General features: G+C 31.0%; 2 protein-coding genes across 2 annotated transcripts; both read left to right on the top strand.

The window, feature by feature from the left end:
• Positions 1-73: 73 nt before the first annotated feature.
• Positions 74-1819, top strand: HELRODRAFT_168544 (hypothetical protein; the record flags this gene model as incomplete). Its single annotated transcript, XM_009014388.1, has 7 exons — positions 74-107; positions 424-524; positions 595-682; positions 763-866; positions 935-991; positions 1516-1566; positions 1631-1819. 7 exons carry the CDS (start codon positions 74-76, stop codon positions 1817-1819), a joined length of 624 nt encoding a protein of 207 aa, XP_009012636.1.
• A 506-nt stretch (positions 1820-2325) lies between these two features.
• Positions 2326-3760, top strand: HELRODRAFT_168543 (hypothetical protein; the record flags this gene model as incomplete). Its single annotated transcript, XM_009014387.1, has 4 exons — positions 2326-2376; positions 3016-3209; positions 3403-3518; positions 3741-3760. 4 exons carry the CDS (start codon positions 2326-2328, stop codon positions 3758-3760), a joined length of 381 nt encoding a protein of 126 aa, XP_009012635.1.
• Between the last annotated feature and the right edge of the window lie 14181 nt (positions 3761-17941).

Raw genomic sequence — 17941 nt, 5'->3', positions numbered from 1 at the left:
GGCAGCTAGCAATTTCGTCTCAATTATTTCAACAACTTTCTCCCACTCTCTTCGCTAGTTCTACGTTGAGAAAATGACTGTTCATCTCGTTTATTTCCCCGTGAGAGGTTCGTTTCTACTTTATAAGTTTATAATAATATTTTAAGATTTAAATTTACAATGAAAAACTGTTAATTTTTTAAAGTTTACCTGCCAAAATTTACATTTTTTATCCATTTGTAATTCGCTTAGAATTTATTATATATGTATATATATATATATATATATATATATATATATCATTATTTATATATGTATATTACATTAGAAGATTAGGTTAGTTACTTAGTTAGTAGAGCTTATTTATGTTTATTAAATGTAGCTGTTGAGCAAAGCAAATGACGGATAATAATAAATTTCCACCTGATTCTGGTTAATAAACAGGCAGAGCTCAGTCATTGAAATACTTGTGCAAGGATAATGATATCCAGTTGGAAGAGAAAGTTGTTCAATTTGGTGAATGGGCTGATCTGAAACCAAAGACGGTAAATATAAAAATTCGTCTAAAATGTTTTATTTTATATATTATTTATTATAAGTTTATTTTCTTTTCAGCCCCTTGGTCAATTACCCTATGCCACAATTGATGGAATTGACCTTGCACAGTCCAATGCAATTCTCAGATATTTGGCCAGGAAGCATGGTAAAGTTACATTTTCTTAATTCAATTTCTTTTTTAGAATGATTTTAGTTACCCTTTTGAAATTGTTACATTGTGCACAGGTCTTTATGGTAAAGATCAGAATGAAGCAGCCAAGATAGATATGTTGAATGATCAACAGGAGGACCTTAGATTGTCTTACTTGCAAATGATTTATAAAGATTATGTACGTTTTTGTTGTTTTTTATCATCTCATTTCAATATGTAATCATTTTGTTTCTTTTTTACACCAAGGAGCAAGGAAGAGAACCATTTTTGCAGAAGCTCCCTGATGGATTGAAAATTTTTGAGGTATTTTAGTTTGTTATATCCAATTAGAATTAGATGCATATTCCATTCTTTTAATTAGTGTTGGGTTCAAGGGAGAAAAATTTAGCACCACAAACGCCAACACAAATTTATAACATTTGTACATGATAATTTCATAGCCTTATAACATTTAGAATTTAAAAAATTAACATTAATGATTTAATTTAGCATGGATTATCAGGTGCCTCTAAATCTTGATAATGTATATTTATGCCCAGACAAAATTTTCCAGTTAACAAAAATCATTGAAATTTAGGCAATGCGGCTTTGAGTAAACAATTTTAAGCAAACTCAAAACTTTATAAAATTATGTAAAAATGTTTGTTTTTGTAACAAGTTTGGATGTTTTCAGCATGTCTAGTTTGGGATTAACATTTAAAAATAAACAATGTACTAAAATGTGGATAGATTTGTTTTTCTTTGTATATAAGTTAAATGTTTTTTCTATATTTACAAGTTTCAAACATTTGTATATATATATATTAACTTTGTATTTAATTTTTTAGAAATATCTTTCTCTGAATCATGATGGCAAGGGTTACTTTGTCGGTGAAAAGGTATAATTTTATTTCTCTGATCATCTTTTCTAGTGATAAAAAACTAATAATTTCTGCATGTTAGGCTAGCTTTTTGGACTACAACGTGTTTGATCTTCTGGATAACTTGTTGGTCCTGTCTCCAACATGCCTTGATTCATTCCCGCTGCTCAAGGCCTTCCATAAACGCTTTGCTGACAAACCAAAGTTGCACGCATATAGGGAAACTGAAGAGTTCAAGAAGATGCCTATTAATGGCAATGGGAAACAGTAAACTAACAATGGCTGCAATGCAAAATATTTGACTGCTTTGATGAAATTAGTTATGAATTTTCTGATAGCTTTTTACACGGTGACATTAAATTCTTCATATTTAGCGGTTCATCTGTTATTTGCCTTTCGAATTGTTATTGATTTTCAGTTTTGTTGAGTTAAATATTTCAAACAATCTGATTTTTTGTCAAATGCTTTAAATGACATTAGTGTTAGCAATAAAATTATTGTGCATAAAGATTAGAATTTAATATAAAAATCGTACGCATCTAATGGTTTAGAGAATGAATAATCACGTCAGAAATATTAATGGGCACAAACGTTCAGGGGAATTTAAGAAAATGCAGTGGCGGATGTAGACAATTATGGGGAGGCAAACTTTTCAAAATGAAACCGGGTGGTGTGTGAGAATTTCCAAAAACGGTTGATTTATTGATATTTGGGGTTAGTCAGACTGGATGGTTCTAGTAACGAGAAACATTTCATACTAGTTGATTTGGGGTCGCCATGGGCCGTTGGGGGTCGTTCCACAGTAAATTGCGATGGGGCTTCAAAGCAGTCAGAGCGTCTCACACCACCACACCAACCAAACAACAGCTACCTTGTCGCGGTGGGGGGCTTTCGAACTAAATGTTGTTACTAATTTTTTATCGGTTGATATTTCATGTGGGTATATTTGTTTAAAATCCGAAGTTTAAAAACAATGTTAAACTCTTGTATTTATTTCCTTATTAAAATCTCGAAAATGTTAGTAGACATGTATGATTAAGCAAATGTTCGTTTGCACTTTAGCAAACTTTGCAAATATTTTGCCTGATTAATATATGAATGAACGAACGAATTCATTTATTTATTCAAATCATCAGCTGCCAATAAATTTTTAAAGAACAAACAATTTAAAAACACTCGTTCAATTCGCTCAAAGTCTTTTTTCAATAATTCAGACGGATCTCTGCTGTTCGGAAAACGTCACAATTGGAAGATGATAATGGTTGGTGCGTTGTAGAGTGCTTTTGAAAAGTTTAGAATTCTTTTATCTTCATTCTCTCTTTCATTTGTTCGTTTGTTTATTCGTTCGTTCGTTCATTCATTCATTCGATCATTCATTCATTCAATTTGTTCAAATTATTTAATTCATTCAGTTCGTTCAAAGTGTTTTTTTAAATTATTCAACATTTGAAAACTATTTAATGCCAGCTTTTTGTCCCGTCCACAATCTCCGAGGAAGGTGTTGCAAGAGTCAGTTCCACGAGCACAAATTCGTTTGATGGTGGTGTCGCAAGAATCAACTTGTTGAACAAATTGAAAGATGGGGGTCTTGCGAGACAGTCCATTGAACTCAACTTTTGTTTGGGTGACACTCTGCCATTCGTAGGTGCGCTCAGAGGGTGGTCGGTGCAATGGTGGGCGATTTGTAATGAAGAAATTTTTGAAGTAATTTTGAAAGTTAAAAATATCGGTAAAATTATACAAATATTGATTTGAAATAAAAATCCCAATCCCGTATTTTGAAACGATTTTATGTCAAATTCAAAAAAAGCAATCATGGTTCAAAGTCATTTTAATTGAGATCTAAACCGGTAGTGGCTCTGTGAATGTAGTGCTGTGCGAGAAGAGTCGTAGCAGACGATTTCCAATTGAACGCAGTAGCGTGGTCGATAAACATTTCTTGTATGGAAAGAGCGAATGCACGTCGCATCGTCAGCACGTATGCATGTTAAGTTGTAGCGTTAAATCATTGCTTTCCATGTATCTATGTGAATGCAGTGGTTGATTTTGAGGAGAGGTCTATCTATATATTGTTAAGTTGAAAACGCGTCCTGTTGCAAAGTTGCAATTGTCGTGAATGAATAATTTTTTTTGTTGTATCAGTCGTTTGAAGTCAATGTTGAATTTAATTAAATCAAAAATTATTTGAATAGATGTTGATTTCATCAAATAATTTGATTTTTTGTTCTTCATTAATAGATGAGTAACAATTGTTTGTAATTTATTTTAAATAAATGAAAGTTAATTTTAAAAATTTGTTTATTTGAATAATATTTTAACAAGTTCATTGGTTAATTAGAGATCTAACAATTAGTTGATTGATTACTTAGTTAGTTGATTAAGTGATTGATTGATTGACCGAACTAAAAAAAATGGAGAGGTCTTCAAGATTTTCCTTCCGTCGCAAAGGAAGTCAACAGAAAGAAAAGGACAAAGAAAAAAGATTTGAAATCGACAAGATAACTTTTGTGAGGTGAGAAAATTTTTATTTTTGAGAAAATTTAAAAATTAATTTTGAAAAAAGTCTGTTTGGAGTTTAACTGCAAACATAAAGTTTTGTCAATATTTTAACGTATTTGTCATCTCACTCAAGATTAATGATGGACAATTTAAATTCTTAGATATTTTTTCCCAATGCAACTGATGTTTCTCTTTCATTTAATCTTCAATTAATCAAACACACCAGCGTGGCCGATTAACCTGAGGTTGATGGATGGTGTTTGAGAGCAACTTCTTTACGTACATACATACATACATAAATGCATACATACACACACATACATACATACACATACATATATACATACACACATACATACACACACAGATACACCCACCACACACACACATAAAGAGAGACATACATACATACATATATACATACATACATGCATACATGCATACATACAAACATACATACACACATACATACATGCATGCATACATACATGCTTGCATATTCATTGGAAGGACCTTTGAGATGACCTCTGTTTTGGGGCTATGGAAGAAGATGTGGTGTGATGAGAATGACATGTGCGTGCGTGCAGTTGTCAATTCAACAACCAAATTCTTAAAAAAAACTTTAAAATGAAGAAAGTTTTTGGAATAGATGGTGGACTGAAGATTAGCTAAAAAAATTAAAAAAAAATAAGAACTAACGATAAAGGAGAACAAATAAGCAATTTAGTTTAATGTCGGCTGCAAATTAACTTGAGAAAAGCTCGCGAATGTTTATTAATGAACATTCAGTTTCAAGTTATATCGGAAAATAAAAAGTAAAGTAAATTAAATGTTTTTATATGAGATAAAAAATAATCTTATGTGCTAGTGCAAATTAGCTCCGTTGTTGGAAGTGCCAACTGGATGTCGCAGCTTGCGAACCAGGAAAGTTTAAATACAATCATGGGATGAAATGTAGGCGGGCCTGCACATGTCAGAGCTGCTGTATAAAAAATGAAAATGACTTTTTTAACAGTTAAATTTTAAAATAAAATATAATGATAAATGGAAAATAAGTGAACAATATACTGCTTAATAGAAAATGTAGGTGCACGACTGACGAACGCAAAATGTAATGTCAATGAACAGCAACAGTTTCACAAATAGACCGTTAAGTGCATTTTAAAATTTATTCATTCAGATGGGGAACATGTTCAACCAAAAATCTAAATTAAACTACTCACTCTTCTCAAGCAAATATTTGCGCATTCGCCCCCGCACCAATCATTGTACAAACTCAAATTTTTGAGTGCAATTCATTTCAGCTCGTTTAAAAAGAGCTTATTTAAGTTAAAAAAATACTACAATTAATTCCAGCATCTAAAAAACTAAAATTTTTATTCAATTCATGTGCTTTGATGAAAAGATTTCATTTAAAATTACTTTCATCTATGAATTAAAAATATATTAAAAAAAATTCACCGCCTAACGTGACAAAAAAGTAAAAATGGTTGAGAAAGGTTTTTAAATTGAAAAAAATTATATAATCGAAAATGCAGTTAAATTTTATAAATTTTGGTCTGCACTTGAAACAAAGGTGAGTCAGAAAATGTGAGCGGAGATTTTGAATGAAAAAGTTAAGAAAGATTGAATGAAGATGGAAAGGATTATTGCGATTAAATTTTCGTTTGTTGCTTAAGGTTACTTGTTTGTTGCATGTTTGTTTTTTGTTGAATAATTGTTGATTGTTTGTTAGTTGCATGACTGTTGAATGATTACCGCATGTTTGCTCATTGGATGATTGATGCATTAGGACATGTTGAATGATTAGAACTTGTTTGTTTCATGTCTGTTGCCTGTTCGTTTGTTGCGTGATTGTTGCATTCATGTTGCATAACTGCTGCTTGGTTGTCGTTTGACTGTTGTTTGTTGCACAAGTGCTACAAGTTTGTTTCATAATTGTTGCAAGCTTGTTGCACAATTGTTGCAAGTTTGCTGCACAGTTGTTACAAGTTGGTTGTAGAATTGTTGCGAATTTGTTGCGTGACTGTATGTTGCATGGTTGACGTTGCATTGGAATAGAATGTCGCGTAGACGGTCGTGGGATAGTAAATGAAGAACAATGCCTTCCTAATGGAGGCATTACTTCTTGCCATTGGAAGTATTTGTTAACGCATCACTTGGCATCGATGGTGTCGATGATGATGATGGCGATGATCTTATGGAGATAACAATGATGATGATGTTGTTGTAATGTTAATGATGGATTTAATGATGACGACGATGATGAAAATGACGGTTATGCCGATGATGAAGATAATAGTAATATTTGCACACCTTGTCGATAAAAAGTAACAAAACGACATAGATGATGATCATACATAATATTGCTTGAGATGATGAACTCGATGATGATAAAGATGGAAATGATGAAAGTGATGCCAGTTGCAATAACGACGATCACAAAATGTGGTGAAACAATACAAATGTTAATCGTATGCATCAAACTTTGCTATTCTGAAAATCGTTTCCAGCATTTTTTACAAAAAATATGGCTTAGTTGCCTCAATAAATCACTGTGGGCGCAATCTTGGCACCACTTCCTACTCTGAAAGTCTGTAAACTGTGCTGTTGCGAGCCTGAGATTGATGACTATAACCGTGGTGAGCAAGTAAATTACCCACTCAATTCAACTAATAATTAATTAAACGGATAAACAATGAAATAAATAAGTGAACAAATATAATAAAGAGTATATAGTGATGGTGATTGTATTGGGACAACTACAATGAGGGTCGAATTAAGTTGCTTGTGTTAACGTTGAGTTAAAAAAAGATGATGTAAAATTGATGGTGATGATAATGAAACGTCCAGCATTGAGACGACGATGACGAAAACGATGACAAAGATGAAGAAAGTAATGGTAGCAGAAATAACAAATTGCGGTAGTTGCAACAGCAGCGTTGACAGTAGCGTTTCTGACTACCAGAGAGGAACAGAAAGTGACGTGTTTGGAAGAATGGAGCGTTCGTGCGGAGAAAAAATTATTTTTTGTTTGTTCATTCGCTCAATTGTTTGTTTTCCCCTTTGTTCGTTCTCTTACCCTAGTTCAGTTGTTTTCTTTTTTTTTAGTTATTATCATATGTTGATCAATTAATATTATTTGTTCGTTTGTTTTTTAAACTTGTTTTTCAGCTTTTCGATTGTTTTTCATATTTTATAAGCTTTAAAAACTTTATTAAAGTTTTTTCATCTCACGTTGTTGTTAATATTTTTGGAATTTGTGCAAACTCCATTAAAAATTGTTTTAACTACTCCTACAATTTAATTTTCCAACATTTGTTATATTTTTTTTAGAAAATTTTGTTTTTTTTTTTATTTTAAATTGTTTGAAATGTATTTTTTCTCATTTTCTCACATTTTTTTCATGAATTTTTAAATACTTTAACAAATGTTCAACATTTCAAACAATTTTTAACTTATTTATTTTTCAGCTTCACATAACAATTTTTTTTTCAAAATTTTGTATTTTACCACTATTTTGTTAACTGTTTATTCAAATGCTTCGTTTTGTTATGATGTTTCAAAATCTCTTCATGAAACTTTTTAAATTTTCAGAGCACTCGCACTAATTGGGCAAATGTTCGTCTGTCTCCCATTATTTACACAACCCCTGAAACCTTTTTTTTTGTCTTTTAAAAACCTCAAAACTTCGCAAACAACGTCCATTTTTTTTGTATGCTCTCTACAAACATGTTCGACTCTTCTTTCAAAAAATTTTTTCAGATGATTTTCGTTTCTACCACTTAATTTTCTTTCACAATTTTTTTTACTCCTGTTATCAATTTTTGTTTTTCATGCATTTTATTTTAACTTTCTACAGAATATTCTTTTTTACACATCACTGAGTCACAAAACTTTCAACAACTTCAACAAATCAGCATCGTCACCATCGTCATTATCATTTCATTATCACATTTTTAGTGCCATTACAATCATCTTTATCACTATCATTTTCATCAAACACTTCATACCAATATATTTGATTGAGTGGTGAACCACTGACTGACTCTTGTGATTTTTTCTCCTTTAATTATAGCTATCTAACATCAACACTTTCACTAAAAAAAAGTAAGATAGAGGGTACGAATGATACTTATACAAATATAAGTGCAATATTTTTTTAATAAGAAATCATTTATTGCGGTATTCTGTACTTTGATGAGTTACTGTTCGTTTTTAAAAGAATGTATGCAATCTTTTCATTTGTTTGTACCTCTTGTACACCACAACATATTTTTCAAACATTTTAATTCGTTTATATATCCGTTATTTAGAAATATCAAACGTTAGTTCGACAGATTACTGTATTTTTTTTTAAATTCTTTTTAAGATATTGACCAGATGTATGTAGTACATTTATGAATAAGTAAACAATTAAGTGAATGTGCGTGTTTGGATGTGTGTATATATGCAGCAAAAGAAACACAACTAATACTAAAATGGAAAATAACTGAAATGCCATAAAATAACGCCGACTTATCCGCTATAATCTTCATGATTATATGTTGATGGCGTTCATTGTTTCAGTTCCAGCGTCTTACATTTTCCAACGTACCAACTTCATCTCTTCATTTTCATCATCATTCTATTTTGTTCAGGCATCATCGCCATTATTTAAGATTTTGTCATCATATGTGAGATGAAAGTTAAAAACATTAGAAAGTTCATCATCATCGTCATTGTTATCATGTTTTGAAATCAGTGCATTTCAAACGCGCCATTTATTCTCTGTTTCGATTTCTGTATTTCGTTCATTGAAATTAAAAGTTACGTGGTAACTTTTGAAATTTATAAGGACAAAACACTTGCATACATAACATTACATGTCAGATGAGTAAAGACATATCTTCACTTTCATCGTTTCATCAGCATTAACATTGTTTTATCATTTTGTCAACATCATCAGGGTCAACATTATTTAATCATCTCATCAGCAGAACCTTCTGTTTAACCATCACCCCATTCATCATGCTAACCATCTTACGTTCTTTCAAACTCTGGAAATTGAATTTTTTCAAATACAAAAAATGTATTAAATCTGTGCTCAACGATTCAAACCGAATTTTATGTTTGATCAAACTCAAAGAAGCTTCAAATTAATAGATTTCGATATATTCCAAAATAAATTACTGCTCTCAAATGCATATGTCGCCATGAATGGCTGAAAAATTCAAAAATTGTCCTTTTAAAATTCAATTAAATTTTGATTGAGAAGCAAAAGAAGAGGTGAGAGTACGGATCAAATAATAAAATGCCGTGTAAGATGCATTAGCGTAACGAAGTTTCCGTTTGAAGCGTAATTTTGCGAGCTGTTTATTATTTCAGATTGGTGGTGCTGATGTCGTCTTGTGGCTGTGGCTGTCGTGGCGTAGTTGTTAAGGTTGGATGCGTTGTTAAACTTGTTCAGGTTGTTTGTTTTGAAATTTGTAACATGCGTTTTTATAAACGACAGACTATATTTATAGAATTTAGAACGCAGAAAATAAAGTTTTCCCTACTAGCAAATGTCAGAAAAAATAGCAATTTGGTCGATTCGTTCATCTGATATGATTGATTTATTAAAAGTTAAGCAGTTGATAAATATATTATACCCCACCAAATAACCAGTTTTTACATCATCTCACAAAACGTACGTAGCACTTATGGCGCGTTTAACGGCGAAGGTATTCAACAACTGCCTCTGACAGAAATATGAAAAACGAGCCGGCTTGAGATTAGCTAATTAGGCGAGCTGCTCGCGTGCAAGGAACGTGTACATAATTGGATAAGAAGCGTTATTTATTCACAATCGCTTCAGGCAATACTTTTTGCGATGTTTAATAGCATTTTTAATGTATATAATTTTTTTTAAATAATACGAGATGTTGATGTTATAGAGACCATTTCTTCATCTTACTTCATTAATAATATATGATTTTTATGAATTTGTAGTAGTAGTAGTAGTAGTAGTAGTAGTAGTAGTAGTAGTAGTAATTGAAATAATAATTGCGGTAGTGGTAGCAGCGGCGGTAATAACAAAAGTGGTAGCAGTGAGAATACTAGCAAAAACAGTAGATGCATGCAACTGCCTTAACACTTATTTTAACCAGGATGTAGGTAACTTATATTACATTTAGTAAAAACCTTTTAGTACATAATATTTCTTTATTATATTGCAATTGAGAAGCAAATAATTTTCAACACTATCTATTTTTAGTCTTTTTTAGTCTTTCTCTTTACACTCAGAAGAATCAATCTGTCAATCCTACACCATCTCTTATTTCCGCCTGTCAGATACGTTGAATGAGAACTTGGAGATAGGAGCGTTGCCACAACAACAACCACGTATCACGTGATTCTTGGCGCTGAGAACAACAAAAAACAAATTATTTATGTCGTTACAAGTCACAACAACAAAGACCACAAAATTAGGATTGGGATGCAGAAGAAAGTGAGTAAACAAATTTATAATAGCCGAGCAAATCATGGAAGTCGTCGTTAAAGATCTACTCATTTAACAAATTAAACAAATTATTAAAGATCATAAAAATGTACAACTTAAATTTTTTTTCCATAAATAATAAACCAGTAAACGGCGCTATAATTTAAAAATTTACATTAAAATGAACAGGAAAACCATTTGTGACACTATATGGAAGCTAAATTTTGGCTACTAGTAAAGATCTAATTGGCCGAAAATAATACATAACACATTAGAGTATAATTAATTTCATAAACAGAAATGCAATTTTAAATTGTTATTATTATTATTTTAAAAATTTGAAACGCATTATTTCGAAATTTGAAAAAAAACTAAAAAACGCATTATAAATGTTCACCTTCATTATTCTAATTTCCTTAGTAGAATTCTCTTTGAAAGGAGCGCATTATACGAGCGGGGAGTTCGACAATAAGAAAGATCTATATGGATAATTACGACTATCAACGTTTTTTATCGTGTTTTATCAGCGTTGATTCAAAGAAATGTTTTTTCTTCCTTGCAAATTTCAAATAATTCCACCTAATTACCACTTTTAAATCTTTTCTAGTGAGTTTTTTTTTTCAATTTTATTGGTCGTATGTCAGGGTGTATGTGCGTATGGGTGTGTGTATTGGTGTGTGTATGTCTGTGTATATGTTTTTGAAAACTATTACAGTTGGAAAATGATCGTTTAGCTCAAGTACATGCTCACATTGCTGTTGAATATTTTGTCTATTTTTTTGGAATATTAGAAATGAGTTAAAAAGTAAAATATGTCATACTTTCAATCAAAATATAAAAGTTTTATCGAAAGATCGATTTTAATAAATACAAAAAACTTTATTTTCATCTATGGTTATAAATGAAAGTAGCTGAAATGCGTAGATAAAATATAAAAACAGGAAATACAACCAAAGATATACAAACAAAAGTATCTATATCATTAGATAAAACATAGATACAAAAATTTCAAAGATATTTTCTTGGTGTCTGTGATACGTTTAATTGATCGGAAACCAAAAATAAATTGAATTTTAACGCAGGTAAATAAAATACAAAATAAAAAATATCAAAAAATTATGAAAATAAAAAAACAAATAATTAAATTATTGCGGTAATTAAAATAATTATACTAACTATAAAAACAAACATGGCGTTTTTCGTAACAAGACAAAAACAGTTTTGATTAAATTAAAACATGAAAATTGATATAACAAAACCAATAATTTTCCAAAGGTTAAAGAAGGTTAAAAATCTATTGAACTCTTCTTAGGTACTAAGAAATCAACAACACACAAACATCATAAATGAGTGAATACATGTTAAACGATGCACCAAGCATGGAGGATGTGATAGGTGGCAATCCTTGAGTCGTATACGGAGACTTGAAATTCCTGAATATCGTTGTTTGGAATTTTTTGGAAAGTTTCAAAAAAACAAAAACAAAAAAAATTAGATAAACAAAATGGCGTAAATTTTTATCAACCTTCAGTAACAAAGTTAACTCTAAAAAACTCTGGCAAACAGTATAGAACATAAATGGTAAGCCAAAGCAATCACCCAACCTAGCAATCAACTTCAACAACAAACCAATAATCAGCCTTCAGACGGTATCTAATAAATTTAACAAACAATTCACAAGCTTACGCAAAGCCAGCAGAGTGATTGATCGTCAAATTAAAAAAAAACAAAGTCTTCATTAGATCCCAGAAATAGAATCATCAACAGACCATTGTCCTTTTCTCAACGATTACCAGGACAGAATCATTCCAAACATCCCTAGCATCTGCCCGCCATATAACAACAGTCCTCAAAATCTTCAACACCTCTTCAACTGTCTCAACAATCCAACACAACTTCAACCAACTCATCTTTGGACAAAACCAATAAAAGTTACAACGACAAAAACAACAACAACAACAAACAACGCCAGGTGACCTTGACCCCTAAGTCATCACGCCTCTACCGTAACAGATGGATACAGTAAATTATAAAACTTGAAAGAAAATTTTCAATTAAAAATTAAAAAAAAAGAAATATATACATGTTGTGAAACATAAACAAAACAAAGATAAAAACACGAAGAACTATATACAAACAAATACATACAAATGTGAAAACATATAAACAAACAAAAACGAAAGTACACAAACAACATACAAACAAATACAAAAGCATACAAACACATTTGTTTCCAGTTCAATTTTTGTATGAACCCACCCAGAAGTTATTTAAAATTTATTTATTCATTTATTTTGTTCTGATAAACTCTGTTATTTTTTTTACAGCTTTTGTATTTTTTGTTTTGTTTTATTTAAGGAGAAAATTGTTTTTTATTTTAAAAGTACATAATAAACATACGTTCTCTTAATTAATTTGCAAATTAATTTAGTAGAAAAATTGATTAAAAAATAATTAAATTTTGAAGTAACTAAAACAGAAATAAATAAACAAATAATTCGATGAATAAATTTTTGAAATTTTATATATCATTATCAACATCACCCTGGCTGTAATTAAATCATCATCATCATCGCCATCATCATCATCATAATCGTCACCACCATTCCCATCATAATCATCACCATCGTCACCATCGTCATCATCAATGTTGTGACAGTACTTCAAAAAAAAAAAACTTGCTGTAAAAAATTCAATTACGCGTATTTACAGTGAAAAAAGGCTGCTCAGTTGTCATCATGTGTTGTGTTGTGTTGTGAACTAGTTCATGCGGTTTTTGTAGTTGTTATTATTATTTTATTACTATTATTATTACTATTATTATTATTATTATTATTATTATTACTATTATTATTATTATTATTATTATTATTATTATTATTACTATTATTATTATTATTATTATTATTATTATTATTATTATTATTATTATTATTATTATTATTATTATTGGTGTTGACGTTGGTGCTGTCGTTGTCGTTTTGAACAGCAGTAATTATCATTGTCTTCGTTCTTGTTGTCATTAATGTTGTTGTGGTTGTGATTGTTGTTGTGGTTGTAACTTCTGCTTATCGTGCTATTATTATGTTGCTGCTGCCGCTGCTGTTTTTGCGACTTTTAGTATTGTTATTCATGTTGTCGTTGTTATTGCTATTGAAACTCTTGCTATTCACGGTTATGTAGTTGCAACTGTTGTTGTAACTTATGTTATTTATGTTGTTTTTGTTGTTGTTGTCATAGCTTAGCAGAGATTAGGCAAAAGGCGGCGTAGATTTTCAGCTGAGTAATGACCTTCTTCATGGAATGGTGGAAACCATTCTTCAATTGAATCTTCTTAGTCGGATATGCGTAGCATATATCATGCTGTGATGACGAATATTTGGCCAGGATATTTTTGGCTGTTAAAAATATCAAATATTTTGTTTACGATAAAGGTTTTGTTTGTTGTTGGTAGTAGTAGTAGTAATAATAGTAGTATTAGTAGTAGTATTAGTAGTAGTAGTAGTAGTAGTAGTAGTAGTAGTAGTAGTAGTAGTAGTAGTAGTAGTAGTAGTAGTAGTAGTAGTGGTAGTAGTGGTAGTAGTAGTAGTAAGAGTCGTAGTAGTAGTAGTAGCAGTAGTTGTTGATGTTGTTGTCACATGTTTTGTTTCATGAATTTTCATGTTAAATTCTTTATTTTGTAATAAATAATTTATTGAAATTTTTGTAAAAAGAAATAAATGAATGCATCAAGAAAGAGACTTTAGAATGATGATTGCTTCCCTGCCTACTGACCTGAGGAAGATTTTATGAATGTGGGCGGCTCATACGCGGATCAAGCTGAGTTATAATAAGGACCATGTATTGCTATGCTGCTAAGTTTGTTGCTGTTTTTCTGTTGCATTGTTGGTTTGTTGTTATTTGTTGCTATTTTTTGTTGCATTGTTGTTGTCGTTGTTTTGTTATTGTTGTTGTTATTATGGACTGTTGCAAATCTTTGTGAATATCTATGTCAGTAATTTCAGATTCGGTTTCAATTTTTTGCTGTTTATTATAAAATCATTAAATTTTTGGGTGACTAAGTTGTTAAGATGATTGTTGACTTTGGTCAAATTGTTTTGTAGCATGTTGTTCGTTTGTTTGATTTAGGAGGAGTTAGTTTCATGATGGCATTGTTGATCATGTAGATAATATTGATCGATTGAGTTTATTTTGTGATGAGGGTTATTACCATTATGATGGCCAAAACGATGAAGATAATAATGATGGTAGATATAACGACAATGATGATGAAGATGATGACATTGTTAAAGAAGATAAGGATGTCATCTATGATGACCGTGAGGTTGAAGATGATGATGGAAAAGATGAAGACAGTGTGGCAAAAATAATAGTAATATCCATTAACATGACCAGAGCCAAAATTTTGTTTGATTTTATTCATGTTCAATTGGTTGATACTTAGGATACACATACATTAGTTAAGAGCTACACTCAATTTCTCGTGTTTCTCATGTAGATTTGTAAAGACATTGAAAGACAACGTTGTAACTTTGCAATTTTTACATATTTCCGTTTTAAAATTACTAAATTTAATAAAAAAATGTGGAATAACTCCAAAAATCAGCCAAATTATTATTTTAAAATAATTTTTAAATACTGCTAAAAATCTATATAAAGATGATAGAATGTCTCTATTAAATAAATTGGAGGTTTTTATACATCTTTACTTTCCAGGGCCTCCAACACACCGACAAACTCGGCCCTGATCTTTGACGGCAATGATGATATTTTATTACTGATACACTATTATCATAGATACACTATCATCACCGATACACTACCATCACAGATACACTACCATCCCAGATACACTATCATCATCGATACACTACCATCACTGATACAGTATCAAAGATAACGATATGATAAATTAAAAAACAAAATCTAAGTGGAAGTTATAAAATTGAATATTTATATTTTGATGATGGCAGAAGCGATGAAGTTGATTGCATTTTAGATTTTGATAGCGATAAATTGATGTTGTTACAGACGCGTCGTCATGTGTTATTGTTTATATAATAAAGCTATGTCAGGCTGTTCTCTAGAGTTTTCAATGTTTATTGTTTGTGAGAATTAATTACTTTTATTATTGTTGATATATTGTTTTAATAATTTATCGTTAATATTTTTTTTAATTTTACCTTAATTATTTTATTTCTTTGTTTATTGAATGTTTAATTATATGTTGGATATTAAACGTAGTTGTTATCTAGTTGTTAATGTTTGTGTTGTTATAAGGTGTATGTCGAAGTGTGAGTCGTTGGGTTGAGTTGTCTTTTTATGCTTGTATTGTTTGTATTGTTGTGTAGGATGGGTTTTATTTCGTTTTAGTCCGGGCTGTGGTATTTGTGTTATCTTCTTTTTATTAACATTTATGTACTGTTTGGTTTTGTGTGACTTGTTGTCATATTGTTAGTATTTATGTACTGTATTGTCGTTGTGTGTCTTGGAGGTTTGTATTGTGTGTGTTTGTGTGTGTGTTTGTGTGTGTGTGTGTGTTTGTGTGTGTGTTGTGCACTACGCTGTTGTGTGTGTTGCGCTTATAATGTTTGTTTTGTGGTGTTGATGAAAGCCCATTTCAATTGGAATAATGGAGATGGTTTATGTGCAATGAAGAACACGCTCGCATATGCTGCTTTTCCTCCTCCTCACCATCGAAGCCAACGTACCACACAATTCTAATTGAATCAAAAATTCGGTGTAATGTATGTATATTGTTGTATGTTGTAAATCAATATCTATGGTGCAATGAGTCATACGTTTAATTATTTTCAAATTTTATGATGCTTTCTGTATGTATGCGTGAATATAAATTGGATCATCATTGTTTTATATATAGCACTAACCTATGTTTCAAAATTCAATATTGAAAATAGCTGAGTTAGTTATATAATATTTACTGCATATGCATACATGCACAGGCACGCATGGAAAAAAAACAATGGAACCATGCAATCGCGTTGCTTTTATTTTCAACGCTGTTGGATCAATACTGAATTATGGATTTCCCAATCAATATGATGTCGTATGTAGATAGATGGATATGTGTGCGTGTGTGTATTATGCACATGTGTGTGTGTGTGTGTGTGTGTGTGTGTGTGTGTGTGTGTGTGTGTGTGTGTGTGGGTGAGTTGTGTGCGTGAGAGAACGGAAAATTTACGTGAATGTTTATTTACACTTTGGCTGGTTGGTCGATAGCTGAATGGATGCCTGCAATCTGAAATTGGGTTAGTAGGTCCAACTACATCATCTGATATTCCCAGTTAGTAGAAAAATAGATAGCTTTTTTCCTTAACGTAATGATGTTATAAACAATACTATTTATTAAATTTTGTCTACTAACATTTTGAATAGTGTTAGTTTAAATTTTTATTTTCAATGAAAGAAATTGAAAAATTAACTTTTTTTGAAAATAAGCTGCGTTGTTACTAAAAAAAATGGAGTAGAGTTGGAAATCTTCGAATAAGGCAAGTGACAACAGTGACAACAGGATATCTTACCCTGGCGAGAAGCATGTGCGCATTATGCTTCAATGTTGGCCTTCCATCTGAAACTGTCAGAAGGAACAATGTGAGCCATCAATCCTCACCCAACGTTCGATACAATACTCCATTCAGAGGAAAGTCCCTTGTTATAGTTGTACTATTTGGAAAGTACCTACAACAGTAGCTACTGATAGGTGCAGGTGCACTCACTGACAAGTACATTTGCACTCGTAATTGCATTTGTGCACTTTCGTGCATTAAAAATTGAAAAATTACAAAAAAATTTCAATTTCGATTTTTTTTTATTATCTTCCATTTAATTTTTTCCGTATAATTTCTGGGAGCAATTTCACGTCAAACATCGCCAGTTTATTTCCTTTTCCAAATTTCTTTTACTGCGCGATACCTACTATAATTATCCTCATCTTCTTCTTCATCTTCATCGCCATATTCTTCATCACCATTATCTCCTTCATCATATTTATCTATAGATAGATGTAAAGTTGAATTGATAAAGAAATAGATGAATAGATGGATGGATTAAAAAAAACATGTGAATATATAACTAACTAGCTGGGTAGGTAAAAAATAGCTGCATATATGAATAAAAAGATAGATTGATGAATATATGGATGGCCAAACCGGTAAAACCACCCATTTATCGTTACATCGCGCAATTTTATCTCGAATTTAAACTTCGAATCCAGATCAGATGAATAATTAATCACATCTAGACGGCATTTATTAGTTTCCATGTATCTAATTTCAGATAAATGAAACATTTTTTTAAAATTAAATTCTCTCAATTTTATAAACAAATAGATTAATTTCATCTTTTAGTAATTTTTAAATGGTTTTTTCCTACAGTTTAGCGTTGAAGCTCCAATTGTGTTTATAAAATTAC

This window comes from Helobdella robusta (assembly GCF_000326865.2).
Source record: "Helobdella robusta unplaced genomic scaffold HELROscaffold_13, whole genome shotgun sequence".
NCBI lineage: Eukaryota > Metazoa > Annelida > Clitellata > Rhynchobdellida > Glossiphoniidae > Helobdella > Helobdella robusta.
This window is presented reverse-complemented; position numbering and strand designations above follow the sequence as displayed.